Source organism: Vombatus ursinus, unplaced genomic scaffold (genome assembly GCF_900497805.2).
Source record: "Vombatus ursinus unplaced genomic scaffold, bare-nosed wombat genome assembly UNPS02014841.1, whole genome shotgun sequence".
Lineage (NCBI taxonomy): Eukaryota > Metazoa > Chordata > Mammalia > Diprotodontia > Vombatidae > Vombatus > Vombatus ursinus.
This window is the reverse complement of record NW_020954619.1, coordinates 3559987-3579236: the sequence shown is the minus strand read 5'-3', so window position 1 is coordinate 3579236 and position 19250 is coordinate 3559987. Positions and strand designations below refer to the sequence as shown.

General features: G+C 34.1%; 1 protein-coding gene across 3 annotated transcripts in view; it reads right to left on the bottom strand.

Moving 5' to 3' along the window:
• The window catches only part of RALGAPA2 (Ral GTPase activating protein catalytic alpha subunit 2), a 407209-nt gene that overhangs the window by 193654 nt on the left and 194305 nt on the right, over nucleotides 1-19250 (bottom strand). For all 3 annotated transcript variants that reach the window (XR_003567134.1, XM_027840277.1, XM_027840278.1), the window contains exons 25-27: nucleotides 4476-4604; nucleotides 3552-3610; nucleotides 494-602 (exon numbers count right to left, since the gene is read on the bottom strand). Coding sequence is in view for 2 of the 3 variants with exons in the window: in XM_027840277.1 (XP_027696078.1) it covers nucleotides 494-602; nucleotides 3552-3610; nucleotides 4476-4604 (297 nt within the window). In the remaining variant the exon portion in view is untranslated. The remainder of the gene's footprint in view (nucleotides 1-493; nucleotides 603-3551; nucleotides 3611-4475; nucleotides 4605-19250) is intronic.

Genomic DNA, 19250 nt, shown 5'->3' with positions numbered 1-19250 from the left:
GACATAAGATTCTCATTCTATGGTTTTTTTTTTAGTTCCAATACTATAATAACCTAAGCAAGAATTTTGAAATTCCACAATATGTAAAGATGTGTGCCTATGACTAATCTCAGCAAGACAATCTCTAAATTATGATCACTTCACTCATAAATGTTCTATACATAAAAATGTTTTCTGTTGTCTCTTTTCTTTACCTCTATTTCCCAAATGCTGATGTAGGAGCAAGGACTTCTCTGTGTCTACACCATTGCTAATAAGAGCTTACCTGCTGAGGGAGTAGTGGATGAAGGAATCAGAGGGCAAATATTGGTGCGACTTGAGCTACCTTATGTGCTAGGCATGTTTTGTAGACTGTAGGGGGAAGTATGAAAAAACTGAACAATAAATAATACACTGGGTACTTAGTAGGAAAAAATCAGACCCAGTTCAAATTTCAAGTGCATCTTTAACATGTAGAAAACACTTTAATCATATTAAAATCATGAATGAATACCTTTAAAGTTACACCTATAACATTGACTGCAGCTTTTACTTTTGCATGATTTGTACATTGAATAAGCTCTTCGCATATCCAAAGTCCGAGGCAGCAAACAGAAATACATCTTTAAAAAAAAGAAAAATTCCTTATGAAACTTGCAAAATATTACGGGTATGTTTTAAATATATTTACATAAAATAAAAAACAGAAATAAAGCAGTCTCTGTAGGCTGGTTTCCAAGACAGATATAAAATCTAGCTCCCTATCCCATGTAAATATTGAGTGAAAACAAATGGCATATTCTCTGTTAATATTTATGACACACAATTAAAATATTTTAGCAGAAATAAATGTTCAATATATTTTTACCTGTATGACAGAAATTTTAATTCAGATATAATTTCTTTTAAAAGTCTCAAAAGCTTCTTTTTTGGAAGTTTTCCTTTAAGGTATCAAATCTTCACAAACATCAAAACACTATGTTCTCTTTAGACTCAAGTTTTAATGAAACTAAGATTCAAAGTACATTTCAGAGGGTTATTACTTAAAAAAAGACACAAAAATGTAGAAAAGCTTTTCCTTCAAGCAACACTGTCCTTCAAAAATTATGTGATTTCCTACAAAAGCCATCTCAAGTACTTTTGTTTAAAATCTTGCCTTATTTTCTTAGTGACTAGAAAATTTTCATTCACCCTCACAAAGCAAATTCAAAGGTTTGTTCTAAGACCTGATGCCTTTCAGAATTAAAAGAAACTAAACTATTATTTGGAAATCTATTAGTCCATTTAGCCACTTTTTTTATTCTTGGACATCATTTATCTGCTAGATTTCACATGTCATATTTGAAAATGATAAGAGTACGTTCAGTTTTTGTATTGTTTGGGGTTCCTTTTCTTCAGGTTAAGCTGCTCATTAGACTTGATTTTCTTAATCAGCCATACCTTTATTTATATGAAGACATTCAAATTATCAACATAAAAGAGAAACTCTTTTTAATACATACTCCAAATATAAATACAATATAAACTTAAAATAAAAGCCTAAAGTGATCCAAATAGCTTACAAAGCCAGCATAAATCCAGTCCCAACTACAGTATTATAAAAGATTTGTATTGTACTTGTAACCCTGAACTTTTCCTTCTATATGTTACTCAGTAAATCTTTTATCTACTTCACACCTTGTTTTATAAATGATTTTTAGAGTACTTTTTCTGTTAATTTTATTAACTATTGCTTTTAAATTCTACTTTCTGGAAACTATTCTTTAAATTAGTTTGTTTTCCATGATTTTCAATGTATTCTATAATTTTCATAAAAATTTCTTCAATTTACTTCAACTCACATTCAAATTGTTCAATCCAGTAGAATCACATCATTTAGAAACCTATTTAGCTTTTTATGGAACTGCTGTCCTTCGTAAGTTTCTTCAAGTATGTAAAAATATTACGAAATTCCTTTTTTTTTACTAACACTTTCAAATTCTTCAACAGAGAATATTCATTTCACTATTAATACAAATATTGTTTTTACTGTGAATGTCAACTGCATTAATCTGAGACAAATTAAGATTTAATACACCCCCTAAAACTGTCCCTGAATTTTCAATGTGCAAATTTTTAAAATCTCTTTCTCTGAAACATAATAAAAGAAAGCCTCACATCACAGCATAATTCCTTTCCATGTCCACACCAAGTGTTATTTTCCTGTATTTCTCTCAACTGTCTTTCAAGAAGCTAAGTCCTAACGTTATTCTGAACCCTACGCATATACTTCATTGGAACTTCATAGATTTATCTAATCATCTAAAACAGCATGTTATAGTAGATAAGGAGATACCCTGAGAGTCGGGGTAATAGGTCTGCCTCTGATACTTATTGGATCAATGAACCTTGAGTGAAGTCACTTAAGATTTGAAATGTATAAATTTATGAAACTATATGCAAATTACAAGACAGCTGCCAATCTGCATTGATCTGGAAGTTTTTTGACCAAAAGTCCTCTATACCAATTAAATAAGAGATCCAAGTTAAACCAAATCTCCATTATTTGACAAAAACTTTTCCCTACTCTTTTAGACTATTTAAATATTCATTTTAAATCTGATCCTCTCTGCTTCACACTTTCTATAGAGATTTGAAAAGGAATATACGTTGAATATGGAGTATGAGGTTAAGTATTTTGGCAACAAGTTATTCTATCTCCCCAATTTCATCATTCTTGCCAACCTTTGCATTTAATAGTCTGCACAAGCCCCAAACCACCAATGTTGAGGAAAATTCTCCCCCGGGTATATTCAGTAATCATTTTATGAATTAATCTTTCTAAACTATCATTTAAAGTAAGACTCATCTTCTACTGCTTTGTGGCCACCTTTTGATCAGTTAGGATTTTTTATTTATTTATTTACTTAGTTTGCATTTCTTATCTCTACAATTAAAAGTTACATTTCCATCACTCTCATTATTATATCCTCTAGGCAAAAAAGGTTGTCTAAGAAAGAAATGCTCTCATGTCATACTAATAAATGTTAGCCACAATGCTTAAGCAGATTATCCCAGTGTTGTGGTCTCTTCCAATTATCTTTAAATGAAATCTTTAGAAATATTACTTTCTTTCTTTATCCTTTAGTAATGAATAAAGGAAAACAAAGTATTCCCTTATAGTTGATAGTTTTCTCATTAAGTTAAAGATTCTTTGAATACATTTAATCAACAACATAATGAAGGAAATATGGATTTCTTAAAATCATTCTTATTTGAAAAGGAAAGGACTAAATCAATTAACTTTTTATAAATTGTTTTAAAAATGACATGCAACAAGATAATAAAGATACAATTTTCAAAAGGGATATTAAATATTTTAGACACAAAATTTTTAAATTTAACTTATTTGACTTATTATCAAATCAATGTCACAGGCCAAATGTGTCATCTTAAAAAAAGTTACTTAAAATATTCTTGACTATATTTAATGAATTGGTTTTAGGTTAACATGTTATTTCAGATGAAATTGTTTACATATTAATTTTCTAGCTTAAAAGTCTAAAATAGTTTACCTTCTATTCGACATTTACCTTGCACCTTCACATGGCTCATCTGTTGCATTCTTCAGTAAAATATTTATGAGGTAATGCTAAAAACACAAAATTAAGGAAAATAAAAGCTTTACATCAAAGGGTTTTTGTTTTGTTTTGTTTTTAATCATATACAATTGACTATTTTCCAGGCAACCACTAGCTACTAGAACACTGGGAATTTTAGAAAGAATGCATGAAGGACTCAAGGTGGAAAAAATGGCCTCAATATATAGATTTAAGCATGGCCTTACTAAATGGGAGAGTAACAAGGTATGTAGAGACATAAACATGTGAACAAATTTAGAATATAATAAAATTTAGATGAGAAATAGTGAATAAAAAAAAAGAAATATTGATTTCCCCACTAGATGAGTTGGAATTAATATATCTTTAAGACTTTATTACATTTATATAACAAAGTTTTTTTAGTATTTGTTTAAAGAGAAAGGTATTTTTATGAGTAAGTAAAAAGCTTCCTTTCCCTTCAGTGCCCAAAAAACAATTTGCTTCTTATATATTTAAATACATTTTCACTTTGAAATTTTCTTCAAAAATAAAAAGGTGAATATTTATCCTCAGTTGATTATTTTATTGATTTATTTGACTGCTGATGCCAGAGGATACAATTAGAGATGCTCAAGAAAAAGTACAACAGCCATGATCAAAAGGACTAAAAAAAAAAAAAAACTTAGGAAAAAATTCTTAAATTTAACTACCGATCACTGCTTAACACTGAACAAAAGGGCAGCCTTAAAAATGTTATGAAACATTTCAGTATTAAAACTATTATTTAGCTTATTTTAAAAATTCTCCCTTTTTTCCTGAATCCATTTGTAATAATATAAAACATAACACGACGAATCACACTAATCAAAGGACATATTTTAGCATATGGAAAAGAGTATTAATATTTTAATTTACTTTGATGTCTTCAGGTCCAGTGATGACTCCATCAATTTCAGGAACTGACTGAAGAAATGGAATTTTCGGGTAAATGTTGGGAAAGCAAACCAGGGAGCCCAGAATGGTGTGAGCTTCTGAACGTGGGGCCTGTAGAATAAAAATAAATAAACACGAAATAACTTACTACAACTCAGAAGCATCAGAAGCCTTCAAAAATTTAATAAAATAGATTTTGGTTTTTCATAGTTTTTTGGTTGGGCAGGTTTTCTGATCTGCAAACAATGACATGTTATAATCAATCAAATATTTATTAAGTGCCTACTATGTGCCAGACACTGTGTTGGTGATACAAAAAGAGGCAAAAGACTATCTATCTTTGCCCTCACAGAGTTTACAATCTAGTGGAGAGGCAAAAGAAGGAAAAAAATTATTCAAGTTATGTTTGACTAAAAAAAGGAGACACGTCAGTTTTAGCGGCATAGACAGAGCCTTGGAGTCACGAAGACCTAAGTTCATATCGCATTTCTGAAACCTATTAGCTGTGTGACCCTGGAAAAGTCACTTAACCTCTCAGTAACATAAGCCATATTTGACACTTTTCATCTAGGTGATTCTCTAAGATGATTAGGAGTAGAGAAGGTGCTAACTGAACTAATAAAGGGGATTTCTTCATTCAGGCGATTCCTATACCAATAAAATCTCAAATCAAGTCCCTACCCTTACTCTAAAGTATAACAGATGGAAAACCCATGTATTAAGAACAAACAATAAAAAGAGGAAACCTCCAGAATGGTCGGTTGGTTCATTTAGGGATTTGCATGGATAAGAATTACACAGTATGAAAAGAATTAAGTGGTTTGCAATCTGCATTGGTGGAATGGATTCCCTTTAATAATGAGAACATGCATCCACTGAAGTACTGACTACTGATCACTACACCTCATTAATTAACCTTGATAAATTGCTGTGCTTGAAAATATTTATCCTTTGGTAGTAAACATTCTTGTGAGGAGAAAATAAATAATCTAAACCAATCTTTATGCAACAGACATACCGACTATTACTGGGATCATACTCAAAAGCCCTTATCACTTGGTAGGATCTGGCACACTTGGCATTCAATTGTCATAGTCTTTGAGAATCCAGAGTTGCCTCTGTGTAATGAGGTATCACAGCAAGACTACACTGTTAATGGAAGAGTTTGATTACAGTACTGTATTTTTTTTTTTTAAAGAATTATATCTAAGGGCAGCTAGGTGGTGCAGATGATAGAGCACTGGCCCGGGAATCAGAAGGACTTGAGTTCAGATCTGACCTCAGACATATAACACTCACTAGCTGTGTGACTCTGAGCAAATCACTTAACCCCAACTGCCTCACCGAAAAAAAATTATATCTAGTTTGGTGTGTTCTGTATATACTCAAACAAAATTCTCAGAGGACAAAAAGATGAATTCTTGTAAACTAAAAAAAAATTATTAAATCTGGATGTAATCAAATAAATTTGTGATCAGAAATTCATAAAGCCATAAATTACAATTTATACTATTAAAAGAAAATATGTGAGGATGAACTGTTTACATGTAATAGAAGGATAGGAAATATCTTCTAAGAACCTTAATATTTTCAAGATTCATAGAAAAAGTTAGAAAGATGGATGATCCATGGATCATTTTATTCCATTTTTATGGTCTAAGAAGACAACAAAAATAAGATGAACATGGGAACTATATTGTGGGAGGTAGCAGGTTTTTTCTTCACTTTGGACAACATTTTATTTTACATTTCATATATTACTCAGTTTCACATTCTCATAGGATCAGTCACAATAAAAGTAACCTATTCTCCAAAGTCTGAATACAAGTGAGAAAGTTGTAGGTAATAGGTACATACTTCAGGACCAGGCAGCAAAATGATCTATGTTCACAAAATAAAGTGGAATTGCACAATTTGTTCCCTTCAAGAAAAAAAAAAGATATAATATGAATGTATAAAATAGAGCCTATATCAGATTGCATGACATCTTGGTGAGTAGGAGGGAGGAAAAGGAGGGGGAGAAAATTTAAAACTAAAAAACTTTTGGAAGTGAATGCTGAAAACTAGAAATAAATTATTATTTTAAAAAATAAATAAAATGTCTGACTGGGGTGGAGGGAGAGAAATTATTACTGTATAGCAAAAATGCATAAAATGAAGACCATGACTATTGTCCATGCTTGATGAGAACCAAAATGACTACATGGGGGTCAAGGTACAGTTTGTCCAACTGTGGATGATCTGACCAACACAAACTCAAAAGGCTCTACCATAAGTCAGCGACAAAAAGTACATATGAACATTTGGAATGGAGATGTCTCTAAATTTGCGCATCTCGCATTTCTTTTGAGCTAAATTCACTTCACCAAAAAAATTTCTAATAATGTATTTGATTTCTTTAATTCTTACAAGTTCTTGTTTATTTCTGATACAATTTGATTTTTAAAAACTACTGTCTAGCTATTTTATTCATTTTCCCCAAAAATAACTCCTCCTAATTTTATTTATTAATTTTTTTTAAGGCAATAGGGGTTAATTGACTTGCCCAGGGTCACACAGCTAGTAAGTGGGTCAAGTGTTTCGTCTGAGGCCACATTCGAACTCAGGTCCTCCTGACTTCAGGGCCAGTGCTCAATCCACTGCGCCACCTAGCTGCCCCTATTTATTAATTTAAGTTTCTAGTTTTAGATTTATTAATCATTTCTTTAATTTTCAGAATTTCTACTTTGCCATTTAGATGGTGGGATGAATAAAGGAAAGGAGGAGAAATTTAGGACCATGTCATTAATGAATATCAATTCAAAAATTTTAAACAGACTAAAGCAATTCACTGAAGGAATAATTCATTATAACCTAGTTAGATTTATAACAAGTATGCAAGAATGCTCCAAAGTTAGGAAAATAATTAACACAATTAACCAAATTAAAAACAAAAACATTTCAAACTACATGATTATCTCAGCAGATACAGAAAAAACCTTTCACAAAGTAAAAAACTCATTTATGTTAAAAATTCTACACGTATAAGCACAGAGGGGCCTTTTTTAATATAGTAAAAAGTATAAAATAAATGAAAAAGTATAAAATAAAACATATCTAAAGCCAAAAGCAAATATGAATGTAATGGAGATTGACTATGAGCTTTCCCAGCAAATATAGGAGTAAAGAAAGGATGTCTACTCTCCTTGCTATTACTTGATGTAACTCTGGAAATGTTAGCAATAGCAGGAAGATAAGAGAAAAAAAATTACAGGCACAAAGATGGGTAAAAGGATAAAACTATGTCCATTTGGTGATGGCGTAAGTTAGCTCAGAAAATCCTACGGAATCAGCAAAGATGCTAATTAAGCCAATTAGTATCTTCAACAAAGCTGAAGGTTAAAAAATAAACCCTTGAAATCAACAGCAAATATAAGTAATGAAACAAAATCCAAGAGTCAATGGAAGAAAGGAAAATGTCATTCCAAAAAACAAAATTTATAAAATATTTGGAATTAATCAATCACACAAAATATTTGTTTAGAATCAAAAGTGCTCCATAACAAATTTAAAAACAGGGGCAGAGCCAAGATGGCAGAGTAAAAGCAGTGACTTGCTTGAGCTCTCCCCCAAACCCCTCAAAATACCTGTAAAAAATGACTCTAAACAAATTCTAAAGCAGGAGAACCCACAAAAAGACAGAGTGAAACAAATTTCCAGTACAAGACAATCTGGATGGTTGATCAGAAGGGTATATCACGCCAGGCTGGGAGAGGGGTGCAGTTTGGCTTGGGCGCACAGGCTGCAGCAAACCTAGAGCAGGCCTTAGAGGACTGAATCGCGGGCAGCTGTGGTGGTTTCCAGACTTCTCAACCCATGAACGCCAAAGACAACTTAGAAGGTCAGTAAGAAAAGTCTGTTTCTGAGGTGGTGAGAGAGAAGTGGGTGGGGTCCTAGCCCCAGTACCAAGTGCAGTCCAGGGTGATGGCTGCTTGCAGAGCTTCTGGCCCACAGACTGAGGGAGAATCCAGTGGCTGATTAGAAGATAACTGCAGGGATCTCTCTGCTGGGGCAGGATTCTCTTGCTTTGCCCCTGCTTGGATCTGGGTCACAGTTCTGGGTGGCTGTCCTGGGGCTAGGAGGAGCACTGGCATGGTGGAGCTTGTAGCGGCTGTGGAGAGGAGATCCTCCTCACAGTTCCAAAACAGAAAAGAGTGTTTGTGGTCACTCATAGAGCACAGCACAGGCAAGGAAAGGAGTGAAAACCTCACCCTTGATCACAGCACCTTGGAAGAACTGAAAATTTACAGGTTGCTAGAAGTATCTCTGGAAACAGCTACACAAAATCCCCAAAGCTTTGGACAGTACATTCTCCACACTGGAAGCAGATTCCTACCTTAACAAAAAGATTATAACTCAAGTAATTGGATGGGATCATGAGCAAGCAGCATAAAAAGAGTCAGACTATAGAATCCTTTTTTGGTGTCAAAGAAGATCAAAACATACAACCAAAAGAAGACAACAAAGTCAAAGCTCCCACATCCAAAGCCTCCAAGAAAAATATGAATTGGTCCAAGGCCATGGAAGAGCTCAAACAGGATTTTGAGAAGCAAGTAAGAGAAGTAGAGGAAAAACTGAGAGTGATGCAAGAAAATCATGAAAAACAAGTCAATAGCTAGCTAAAGGAGACCCCAAAAAATACTGAAGAAAATAACACCTTAAAAAAAATAACCTAACCCAAATGGCAAAAGAGGTCCAAAAAGCCAAAGAGGAGAAGAATGCCTTACAAAACAAAATTGGCCAAATGGAAGAGGAAGTCCAAGAGCTTACTGAAGAAAACACTTCCTGAAAATTTAGAATGGAGTAATTGGAAGCTAGTGACTTTATGAGAAAACAAGATACTGTAAAACAAATTGAAAAGAAGGAAAAAATAGAAAATAATGTGAAATATCTCATTGGAAAAACAACTGACCTGGAAGATAGATCCAGGAGAGAGAATTTAAAAATTATTGGACTACCTGAAAGCCATGATCAAAAAAAGAGTCTAGACATCATCTTTCAAGAAATTATCAAGGAAAACTGCCCTGATATTTTAGAACCAGAGGGTAAAATAGAAATTGAAAGAATCCACCAGTCACCTCCTGAAAGAGATCTCCAAAGGAAAACTTCTAGGAATATTGTAGCCAAATTCCAGAATTCCCAGGTCAAGGAGAAAATACTGCAAGCAGTCAGAAAGAAACAATTCAAGTATTGTGGAAACGGGACTGCAGGGCTTGGAATATAATATTCCAGAGGGCAAAGGAGATAGGATTACAACCAAGAATCACCTACCCAGCAAAACTGAGCATAATCCTTCAGGGGTAAAAATGGATATTCAGTGCAATAGAGGACTTTCAAGCATTCTTTATGAAAAGACCAGAGTTGAATAGAAAATTTGACTTTCAGATACAAGACTCAAGAGAAACATGAAGAAGTAAACAGGAAAGAGAAATCATAAGAGACTTGTTAAGGATGAACTGTTTACATTCTGCATGGAAAGATGATATTTGTAACTCATGAGTCCTTTGTCAGTATTAGAGTAGTTGGAGGGAAAAAAATTATATATATGGACATATAGATAGATAAATAGATAGATAGAGGGCATAGGGTGAGTTGAAGATGAAGGGATGATATCTGGAGAATAAAATTAAGGGGTGAGAGGATTATACAGAGAGAAGGAGAAAGGGAGAGGTAGAATGGGGTAAATTATCTCACATAAAACAGACAAGAAAAGGCTTTTACAGTGGAGAGGAAATGGGGGAAGGTGACAGGGAGTGAGTGAATCTTATTCTCATAGGATTTGGCTTAAGGAGGAAATAACATACACACTCAATTGAGTATGGAAATTTATCTTATCCTACAGAAAAATGGGGGGGGAAGGGGACAAGAGAGCAGGAGGATGATAGAGGGGAGGGCGGATTGGGGGAGGGGGTAATCAGAAGCAAGCACTTCTAAGGAGGGACAGGGTCAAAAGAGAGAATAGAATAAATAGGGAGTGGGATAGGATTAAGGGAAATATACTTAGCTTTTCAAAACATGACTATTATGGAAGTGTTTTGCATGACTACACACGTATAACCTGTATTGAGTTGCTTGCCTTCTCAATGATGGTGGGTGGGGAGGGAGGAAGGGAGAAAATTTGGAACCCAAAGTTTTAAAAACACATGTTAAAAAAATTGTTTTGACATTCAACTTGAAAATAGAATATACAGGAAATGGGGTATAGAAATCTATCCTGCAGGAAAATTGAAGGGGAATGGGATAAGGGAAGGGGAGGAGAGATAGAAGGAAGGGCAGATTAGGAGAAGGGGTATTCAGAATGCATGCCATCTTGGGGTGGGGGGAGGGATGAGATGGGGAGAAAATCTGGAACTCAAAATCTTGTGGAAGTGAATGTTGAAAACTAAAAATAAATAAATAAATTTTAAAAATTAAAATTAAAAAAAATAAAATTAAAAAAAACAAATTTAAAAACAAACCTCCCCAAAAAACATAGCTAGGGGAATAACCAGTTATCATGGCCAGGTTCCAGTAGCACACTACAATAAAACTGACAACACTATAATAACAAAATTCATTAAGAAAAACAAAATATCTAGAATGACACAAAGGGAAATAATAAAATGAGGTAGGGATAAAGGGGGAAACAGGCCTTCTATACCTCATATTATATAGCTGCAGATATCAAAACCATTTGGTATTAGTGAAAAACAGAAGTAGATCAATGAAATAGATTAAGAAAAGGAAGAATCAGAAATAAGGGAATTCAATAACCCAGCATAAAATTAAGTGGAAAACAAATGACCTAGAAAAGAAATCTCTATGTGCTAAAAACACTAGGAAAACTAGAAAGCAATCTGGAAGAATAGTTATCAGATCAATATCTTATGCCACATTCCACTATATATTCTAAATTTATACATGAACTTAATATTAAAAATCAAATCATAAAAAATTATAAGAGAAGCAGATCACATACCTTTCACAACTGTGAGATGTATTCTTAACAAAATATATACAGAAGAGCTATGATAAAAAAAAAGTTTGAAATGGAATAAATATTTGTATCAAATTTCTCTGATGAGGATTTAGTATCCAAGAGATATGAATAACATATATCTGTGTGTACACACACACACACAGACATATACAGAACAAAAGTGATTCCTCAACAGAAAAGTAGTCAACGGATATAAAGAAAGCATTCTCAAAAGAAAAACTGAAAACTTAACCACCAAATGAAAGAATGCTCTGAAATATTAATAAGAGAAATGCAAATCAAAATAAATTTGAGCCTTCATTTCTCACACTGCAAATTGACAACGATGACAAAAGATGGCAACAGTCAATACTGGAAAGATTGAGGGAAGACAGGCACACTAGTCCACTGTTTGTGGAGCCATAAATCAGTACATTATTTTGGAAAGCAATTTGGAATTATGCAAATAAAGTGTGTAAATGTTCAAACCCTTTGATCCAGAGATTGTACAATTAAGTATATAACCTAAGGACATCACTGATAAAAAGATAGTCCTCATAGACACCAAAGTATTTATGTTAGCACTTTTTGTGACAGCAAAGAATTGGAAACAAAGCAGATGCCCATCAATTGGGAAATGCCTAGACAAATTTTGGTACATAAGTATAATGGAATACTACTGTGCTATTACAAAGACAAATATGATGAAAACAGAGAAGCATGTAAAGATATATATGAATTGTAGTTGAGTGAAGAAGAGTCAAGAAAACAGTATACACAATGAATGCAACAAGGTAAACAGAAAGATCATAAAACAATCAAAATTGAATCTTGTAAAATTACAAAGAAAAAACATAGCTTCAACAAATGATGCTTTGCTTTGCAAAGCTTGGGAGTTCCTGTGCTTACCATTTCCCAAAAGAAAAATGGTCAAATAAGAAGAACAGGCATTTTTCAAAAAAAAGACATCTTATGAAAAAATTATATGAATAATCATATTTAAAATGCTGTAAGTTACTAATAATCAAATAAATGAAAATTAAAGCAACTTTAAAGTTCTATCTCACAACTATCAGACTGGCAAAGATGACAAAAATAGGAAAATGACAAATGTTGATGAGACCATGGGGTAAATAAAAGTTATGCTAATGTACTGTTAGTGAAGTTGTGAATTGTCTAGCAACTCTGGAAAGCAATTTGGAAATGTGTTCAGAAAGTTAAACTGTACATACTCTAACCTAGCAATACTACTAGCATGCCTATACTCCCAAAGAGATAAAAGATATGCACAACAATATAATGGAATGTTATTGTTCCTTAAGAATTATGAAATTAGAGGGGTGGAGTCAAGATGGCAGAGTAAAAGCAGTGACTTGCTTGAGCTCTCCTCCAAACCCATCAAAATACCTGTAAAAAATGGCTCTAAACAAATTCTAGAGCAGCAGAACCCACAAAAAGACACAGCGAAACAAATTTCTAGCCCGAGACAACCTAGATGGTTGATTGGAAAGATCTATTGTGACAGTCTGGGAGAGGAATGCTATTCAGCGTGGGAGCGCAGACAAAGACCAGGCCTCAGCAAACCTGGAGCAGGTCTCAGGGGATTGAATCACATGTAGCTATGGTGGTGTCCAGACTTCTCAACTCACAAATCCCAAAGACAACTTAGAAGGTCAGTAGGAAAAGTCTATGACCTCTGTGAGAGAGAAGCTCCGTCCCAGCCCCAGTCCTGTTGAAGGCTGCTTCAGGAGCTCTTGGGCCACAGACAGAGGGGGAATCGAGTGGTTGATCAGAGGGGGATTGCAGGGATCTCTTTGCTGGTGCTGAGGCAGGAATCTCTTGCTTTGCTAATGCTTAGATCTGGGTCACAGTTCTGGGTGGCTGTCCTGGGGCGAGAAGGAGCGCTGGCATGGTGGAGCTTATAGTGGTGGTGGAGAGGAAATCCTCCTCACAGTTCCAAGGCAGAAAAGAGTGCTTGTGGTCACTCACAGATCAGAGAGCAGGCCAGCAAATGAGTAAACATCTCTCCCTTGATCGTACCACCTTGGAAGAACTGAAAATTCCAGATTCCAGAGTTCCCAGGTCAAGGAGAAAATCTTGCAAGCAGCCAGAAAGAAACAATTCAAGTATTGTGGAAACACAATCAGGATAACACAAGATTTAGCAGCTTCTACATTAAGGGACCGCAGGGCTTGGAATATGATTTTCCAGAGGGCAAAGGAGATAGGATTACAACCAAGAATCACCTACCCAGCAAAATTGAGTATAATCCTTCAGGAAAAAAAAATGGAAATTCAATGAAGTAGAGGACTTTCAAGCATTCTTGATGAAAAGACCAGAGCTGAATAGAAAATTTGACTTTCGAATACAAGACTCAAGAGAAGCATGAAAAGGTAAACAGGAAAGAGAAATCTTAAGGGACTTATATTAAAGTTGAACTGTTTACATTCCTACGTGGAAAGATGATATTTGTAACTCATGAGACTTTTGTCAGTATTAGGGTAATTGGAGGGAAAAAAATGTATATATAGATAAAATGGATAGATAAAGGGCACAGAGTGAGTTGAAGATGAAGGGGTGAGATCTAACAAATAAAATTAAAGGGTGAGAGAGGATTATACTGGGAGAAGGAGAAAGGGAGAGATAGAATGGGGTAAATTATCTCATGTAAAGCAGACAAGAAAAAGCTTTTACACAGTGGAGAGGAAGTAGGGGAAGGTGAGAAGGAATGAGTGAATCTTATTTTCATCAGATTAGGCTTAAGGAGGGAATAACATACACATTTAATTGGGTATGGAAATCTAACTTACCCTATAGGAAAATAGGGGGGAAGGGGATAAAAAGAGGAGATGATAGAAGGGAGGGCAGATTGGGTGAGGTGGTAATCAGAAGCAAATACTTCTGAGGAGGGACAGGGTCAAAAGAGAGGGGATGGGAAAGGATGAAGGGAAATATAGTTAGTTTTCTCACAACATGTCTACTATGGAAGTGTTTTGCATGACTACACATTGAGCTGCTTGCCATCTCAATGAGGGTGGGTGGGGAGGGAGGAAGGGTGAGAATTTGGAACCCAAAGTTTTAAAAACACATGTTAAAAAACTGTTTTTACATGCAGCTGGGAAGTAAGATATACAGGCAATGGGATATAGAAACCTATCTTGCCCTACAGGAAAATAGAATGGGAAGGTGATAGAAGGGAGGACAGATTAGGGGAAGGAGCATTCAGAATGCATGCTGTCTTGGGGTGGAGGGAGGGGAGAGATGGGGAGAAAATTTGGAACTCAAAATCTTATGGAAATGAATGTTGAAAACTAAAAATAGATAAATTAATTAAAAAACATTTTAATAAAAAATAAATTATGAAATTAAAAAATTTAAAGGAAACTGTGAAGACCTTCATGAACTCATGAAAAGCAAGGTGAAAACAAGAGAACATTCAATATAATCATAAGGACAATATAGAGAGAAAACAATTTTGAAAGACATTATTACAACTCTGGTCATTGTAATGATAGACCTTGAGTCCAAAAGAATAACGAGGAAACACAACACTTATCTCCTCTGACAGAGATGATGAATTGAAAACACAAAAAAAGACATGCATTTTTGGACATGGCTAAAGTGAGAATTTGTTTTGCTAGTCTATGTAAACAAATATTAAGGGATTTTGGGGTTTGTTTGTTTTTTGTCTTTTTATTTTATAATCTGTCCAGTCAGGGCTAGAAGGGGGGTAGTAAGAGAAAGAGATTTATTTTTTAAAGCAGTTTTTATTTGATAAATTAATAAATAAAATTTTAAAAAAATTTAGGGCTTATTTGTTCTACAGATTCTGCCAATATAATTCATCCCAGCACCCATTCTGTCTAATTCATCTCTGTCATCTATAATGATTGATCTATCATCTCTTCACAAAATATTTTTTTTAATCAGCTTTAAGGATTGCCTAACAATTTATAGCCCCACTAACAGTGCACAATGTCCGTCTAGTCCAGTCTAACACAGACATTTTTTTTAAAATTCCTGCTACAACATTCCTGAATAATGATCATTCAATCTTTGCTTAAAGACTTCTAATGAGCAGGAATCTGCTAACCAACCACTCAATAAACATTATTAAGCAACCACTATGTTCAAGGCAAATAGAGGCATGTGAGGAATAGAAAAGACTATGTTTAGCAGGACTGTAAAGTATGTTAAAGGAAGTAATATATAATGAAGCTAGAAATATAGGTGGAGAGTGGTATGGGGTGTTTAAGGAATACTAGCATCTCTGGTGTGAGGGTTGCTGAGACCTTTTCAGGGCTGCCCATCCACCATTGCTTCCACCTTCACCTAACTGAGGCTCCAACAAGCTGTAGCAGGCACAGCGACCACACCCCAGTAAAACCATCTCAGCAGAGAGGTTTAACCAGGTTGAGGGTAACCAAAAGGGTAAACCTAAAACCCATCAGGGAGGTGGGGGGATGTCTACCCTCAACATATGAAGACTTCCCCCTAGGAAATAGGCTGATCAGAACAATTTGTTCCAACGGTCACGAAGGCAGCTGATGCAGGAGCTGTGGAATGATTAGCGCTTAGTCAGATATCAAAGACAGAAGGTCATCCACTGCATCCCAGGTCATCACCAGTCACAGACTTTTGTCCTGCCACTGGACTCTGATAACTCTGGAAGACAGAGTGAGGCTGACGACTTTGCACAATTCTGCTTCACTTAAATCCAATTCATGCACAAGTCAAGACCTCACCTGTAATGTCATTATTCCTCTTTGAAAATGAAGGACAAAAAAAAAAACAAACCCAAACCACATACGGTTGAGATCATGTGAAAACCATTAAAAGCCAGTGGATTTTAATTTAATTCTAAAGGCAAAAGGGAGCCACTAAAGTTTATTGAGTAGAGAAGTAATATGGTCAGAATCATATTTTAGGAAAATCATTTTGCCAGCTATGAGAAATGGCAACATCTTTAACATGGGTAGACCCATAGGGAGGCTGTTGCAATAATTCAGGTAAGAAGTGATGGGGTCTGATCTATGTTAGTGGTTGTGTGTGAACAGAGAGAAGATGATAAATGTGAGAAGTGGTATGGATGTAACAAAGACAAGATTTGGCAAATAATTTGATATGTGGGTGACAAAGATGAGGAGTCAAGTATACACTGAGAGAAGATGGGAGGATGGAAAAGTGGTAGCACATTTGATATAGATAAGGATGTGATTGTTTAGAGAATCTGGGAGGATGGAAAAGTGGTAGCACATTTGATATAGATAAGGATGTGATAGTTTGTTTAGAGAATCACAGCATGTCAACTAAAAAATTAAATGAAACAATAAGTTCAGGAAAGTTCCATGCTATAAAATAAACTGAAAAAAAAAACCATCCCTCTTTCTGATATTATGAACAAAACCTAATAGGAAGAGAAAAAAAAGAAATTTCACTCAAAATAACTACAGAACATATAAAATGCCTAGGAGTCCAGCTACCAAGACACAGAAGAGAATTATATGAATAAAACTACAGAACAATCTTTTGAGAAAGAAAAGAGTAAAATAATTGGACATTAACTTTTCATGATTGGACCATGACAATATAATAAAAATGACAATGCCACCTAAATTAATTTGCGAATTCAGTGCCATACCAAATTACTATTACCAAACTACTTATTTTATAGATCTAGAAAAAAATAATAACAAAATATATGTGGAGGAACAATAGGTCAATAATATTAAAGAAAATAATGAAAAAAATCAGGCAGGAATGGGTGTAACAGTATAAGAACTTTAATTATACTACAAAGTTGTATAAATCAAAACAATTTGATATTGGTTGAAATATAAATATATATACATATAAATAAAACATAAAAATATAAAAGTTAATCAGTGGAATAGATCAAGTAAAAATGACATATAAGCTGTCAAACACAATATGGATTCACTATTCAACAAAACAGACATAGATCAACACATATTGAACAGGTATAGATCAAGATCTTATACAAAATGCCACAAAAAGTTCCAAACTGATGGATAATCTAGATATAAAAGATCATATCATAAATAAATTTGAAGAGCAGGGAGGATATACCTTTTGTATGGATAGAGAAGCAGTTCTTCACTAAAACAAGCCATTGAGAAGAGCACAGGATATAAAATGTGCAATTTTAATTACATAAACTTAAAAAGTTTTTACACAAACAAAATAAATGTAATTAGAATTAAAAGGGAATTTAAAGGGGAAAAAATCTTGGCAGAAAATTTCTGTGTTAAAGATCTGATATCCAAGGTGCTTAGGGAATTGATACAAATATGAAAGAATGAAAGGATATTAATAGGCACTTCTCAAAAGAAGAAAAGAAAGCAAGATGTCAACAATCATACAACAATGTTCCAAATCATTAATAAGACATATGAAATCTAAGACAATTCTCAAATTCTGCCTCATAAATTAGACTGGTAGAGATGGAAAAAAGGCAGTTGTTGCAGAAACTGCACATTAATGCAATGTTGGTAGAGCTGTATAATAGTTCAACAATTCCAGAAAGCAATTTGGAATAATACTGCCAAAGTAACTAAGCTCTGTATACCTTTCTGTCCTACTTTGATACTCCAAGAAATCAAAGAAAGAAAGAAACGACCCATACGCAACAAAAGACCACTTTATAGTGTAGTCAAAAAAAACAAAACAAAACAAAAAACAGAAACACGAAAACTGGAAACAAAGTGTGTACTCGTCAATTGGGAATTGCTGAAAAAAATGTGGTATATAATATAATAAAGAACTATTGCATTATAAGATATAATGAACAAGACATACAGAGAAACCCGAGATTTATATGTACTGATGCAGAATGAAGAAAGAAGAATCAGAACAATTTATATAATGACTACAAAAAGGTTAAGAAAAACAATTGTGAAAGAAGTAAGATCTAGCTAGTATTACACAATGACCAATCATGACTCCAGAATGAGTGAACAAAACCACTTATTAAATACTTACTATGTACAGGTATTAACTAAGAGCATTGAAGATGTTAAGGCAAGAAAAGAAGACATTCCCGGCCTTCAAAGAACTTATGTTCTACTAAAGAAAGACAATACACTAGGGGAGTAATGACCAGGGAACAGTATTTTGGACAAGAAAGACTGAATGATGATTATTAATAGGAAAAATAATTGACATGTCCTTTAGAAGAATGGTAAGGCTGATTTGATAGCTATCTTCAGAGGTAAAGTTAGAAAGTGGGGCTGGGGAAAGTAGGGTGGGAAGTGGGAGAGTGAGAATATGGGGAAAAGGGAGGAAGAGATCATATGAAGAGGGATGGCATAAAGATAGATTGGTTTTAAATGACTATGCTTATTTATTAAAAGAGAAGTGCTGGAGTGATGGTAAAGAGGACAGAAAGAATATACTAAAATAGAAAGAAAGAAAGAAAAAAGCATGAATCATCAGAATATAAATAAATGAGAATAGAAGAAAATTGAGAAAGGAACACAGGAAAGCAGGCAATACTGGATCTATTCATCTTAAATTTATAATGAAATAAGAAAAGCTGTTAGCAGAAAAATGTATGCAACTAAAGTTTAGCCTAGTATACAATCCTCTTCTTTGCTTTTCTTTATAACATTGAAATTTTGATGTTAAGATATGTTTACTCATCTCATTTTAGAGAAGTAAATGAAAAAAAAATATCACCAAGAGAATGATTCAAAGAAGATTTTTCAAACATTAGTAGAACAGAGTTGAATTTCTTTATT